The sequence below is a fragment of the Morone saxatilis genome, unplaced genomic scaffold, assembly GCF_004916995.1.
Source record: "Morone saxatilis isolate NCDOM2014 unplaced genomic scaffold, NCSU_SB_2.0 Contig5, whole genome shotgun sequence".
Classification (NCBI taxonomy): Eukaryota; Metazoa; Chordata; class Actinopteri; family Moronidae; genus Morone; species Morone saxatilis.
In genome coordinates this window covers 5,939,228-5,942,329 of record NW_023340095.1, presented here as the reverse complement: position 1 = coordinate 5,942,329, position 3,102 = coordinate 5,939,228, and the positions used below count along the sequence as shown (strand labels likewise).

Here is a 3,102-nt window from a genome sequence, read left to right as displayed (position 1 = left end):
ATAATAATAATAATACATTTTACAATACTAAACTACGTAAATCCTAAACAAAACTATTCATGGAAGTGTAAGCAGAGCATGGCAGAATACATCTATTGATTGATGTTTCAACAACACGTTTATAAAAATGTGCAGCAAGGCTTCTTTTACGAATGATTGTTTTCATTAAGTCAGGATAATCACCGTTGAAGATGGGATGGGCAAACCATCCAATGAAGAACTGAGGAATAATATACATAAGATTATTATAAATTAATTTGCTTTGGATACCAGATTTGTGAGGTACTATAATTCATCCCAGAAGGTTTCACTCAAATCCAGTTCAATACCTATTTCACATGCTTTTATTCACTACTATCTGAACTTTCCTGATGCACGAAGCCCCGCCCCTCTGGTAAACTGGAAAACATCAAACAGAATGAAGTGGCAGACATGGTTTCAACATTTATTTGTATACCTGCATGTAGCGAATGGCTGCATCGTAATCCTCCTGCTTATAAGGGTTCCTTGGCTCCGTCCAATCGGAATTGACGGTAATTGAGATGAGGCCACCCTGCGTTGCTCGGTACTTGTCATTGTAGAGGTGCCAGACCTCAGCATGGGCCTTGATTAGGTTGTGAGCTGCAATATACTGCTTGCCCACAATGCCTGAAACAGTTGAGGTGTTATTAACATTTTCGAATACTGGACATTTAAAACCAATAGACCATAAAGCATATGAGATATTGGTTAAGCACAACATAAAATAACTAATTCTGTCAAACGTTTCTCCCATAAACTGAACAATAATAAAAAGATTTGAATAAAATAAGGTGATTAGATTTGTTATTTTTCAGTTTACATGAGAACATTTTTAATCTCATCTGTCTAAAACTACTTTTGTATAGGAAGCCTCTTTTTTTACTGCAGACATTTCATTGGTTTTGAGCATAAAAAGAAGCACAAGTAAGGGATTTCTAAAACTTTAAAAGAGTGGACATTGCTAATCCATACAAAAAGAAAAAGTTTGACACCATGATATTAAAATCGGTAGGGAGGATGTCAAAAGAAATTTGTTTCATCACCTGGAGCAAAGGTCCCATATCCATAGCCAAGGTTGGCTACAATGTAGGGTTCATTTAGAGTGATCCAGAACTTAACTCTGTTTCCAAATCCGCTGAATAAAACATCGGCATACTCTCTGAATCGCTGGACGATGGTTTCATTCTCCCTCCTCCCACTTTCTGTAGAGCAAGGGGGAGGTCCCAGTGGTACAGGGTCACCTGAGAAACAGAGGAGAGGGAATTTGTGCCACAGTACAACATACTTTTCCTACAAGGGATATTTGTCCCTTTGGGGCCAGATTGTGTTTCTTCTATGGCAATAATGATTTTTAGCACTGCTGATGTTTTTGATCTTACAACTAGAGCCAATTAAAGTGTATAATGAACATTAGTGGTTACAAACAACAACACTGTCTACCTGGGGCTGAATATTAGCAGCTTCCAAGGCATCCAGTAATCTATGGTAGTAGTTCAGTCCAGCTTCATTGATGTGGTTGTTGGTGCCATCAGGAAGCACTCTGGGCCAGGATACAGAGAGGCGATAGTGGGTCACCTTCAGCTTCTTCAGCACCTCCACATGCTCGTCAATCTTGTTGTAACTATCACAAGCAATATCGCCATCATCACTGTTGTCCACTCTCAAAGGAGTATGGGCAAACTGGTCCCAGATACCCAGTCCCTTTCCATGGGCTCTCCAGCTCCCCTCAATCTGAATGATGATTTGGATTTTAGTTTCATAGTTTCAGTCAAGTTTATTTATGTATGTATTTATGTATATGTATCTATGTTTTAATGTTTATTATGTAAATGTTTGTTTAAATAAAGTTTTATATAACAGGAACTAACCACGTAAAGTGATTACTTGATGACTTGATCATTTGTTACACATGAAATCATCATGAGTCATACATTAGTTAATAGTGTAGATAGTGTATAGTGTAAATCTGTCAACTTTGCTTACCTGGAAAGCGGCACTGGCAGTACTCCAGTTAAACGCTCTGGGAAACTGTCCATAAAGTATCTTCTCATCATTTGGTAATGGGAAGCCATTGTCCTTCATGACTTGGTAATAATAGTGAGCAGAGTGTTTGGGTGTCCTTGGCCGATGTGGGTTAGTGAAGTCCACATGGTGCAGCCCGAATCCTAATTGGTACCCATTGAGCCACTCAAAAGAATCCATGAGAGATGTTGCTATGTATCCTTTCACCTTCACACCATCAAGATTATGAGCTGTGTAAAATATGTTAGGATAGATATATAGTTGGTCAATGTTTCATATTATATAATTCCAACCTGTTCTGATCCCAGGATGACATATATACAGATGCTTTGTCATGCCTCCTCGGCATGTCCTACGTACACACCAACACCTATCAGTGGCTACATGAGACACACCAGGTACACAAAACCTTTCAACCAGAAAGGCTTTTTAACACGTGGTTGTGAAACATTCACAGGTTGGTTCGATTAAGGTAACAAAACTACTTGGTTAGGATTAGGAATACACCATAGTATGGGTTAAAATAACTATGTTACATTACATACTTCATGTGACTTCATAGAAGTTGCAAGTCATGTGATGACGCAAGTCACAGCTGCAAGTAACGTGACACCAGGCATCCTTATCACTCTTCATACTACACCCCCTAATGTAGATGGGTTTGCATTGAAACATGGTGTGTTTCATACTGACGTTAAAGGGTACCGTGTGCATCTGTATGAGACACTGAAGGATGGGAAAAACCATCAGTATTTGAAAACCTGGGAGAGAGAACAGGCTGAAAATTCCACAGGAAATGGTGACTAGTCCACATGCCGACAAGTGGTCATGAAAGATACTGTGTGTGTGTGTCATCTCATTTAAGATAACTACCTTAAATTAGTGACATGTCCAACAGATTATAGCTTTAGCATGCTAGATGAAGGGACCTTACAAACAGTATGTTCTACAATATGTTCTAACACTCACCCTTTAAAGCCTCATCAACGTAGGTTTTGTAGTAAAATACTCTGTCTATGTCATCAACTGTGGTCCTAATGTCTGTAGCTACTCCATTCT

At 38.9% G+C, this 3,102-nt stretch overlaps 1 protein-coding gene across 1 annotated transcript in view; it reads right to left on the bottom strand.

Moving 5' to 3' along the window:
* Positions 1–3,102, bottom strand: part of LOC118339231 (lactase-phlorizin hydrolase) — an 18,943-nt gene that overhangs the window by 4,409 nt on the left and 11,432 nt on the right. Inside the window, 7 exon segments of the mRNA XM_035676800.1 lie at positions 118–220; positions 458–648; positions 1,065–1,211; positions 1,214–1,262; positions 1,462–1,752; positions 2,005–2,273; positions 3,013–3,077. Coding sequence (XP_035532693.1) covers positions 118–220; positions 458–648; positions 1,065–1,211; positions 1,214–1,262; positions 1,462–1,752; positions 2,005–2,273; positions 3,013–3,077 — 1,115 coding nt within the window.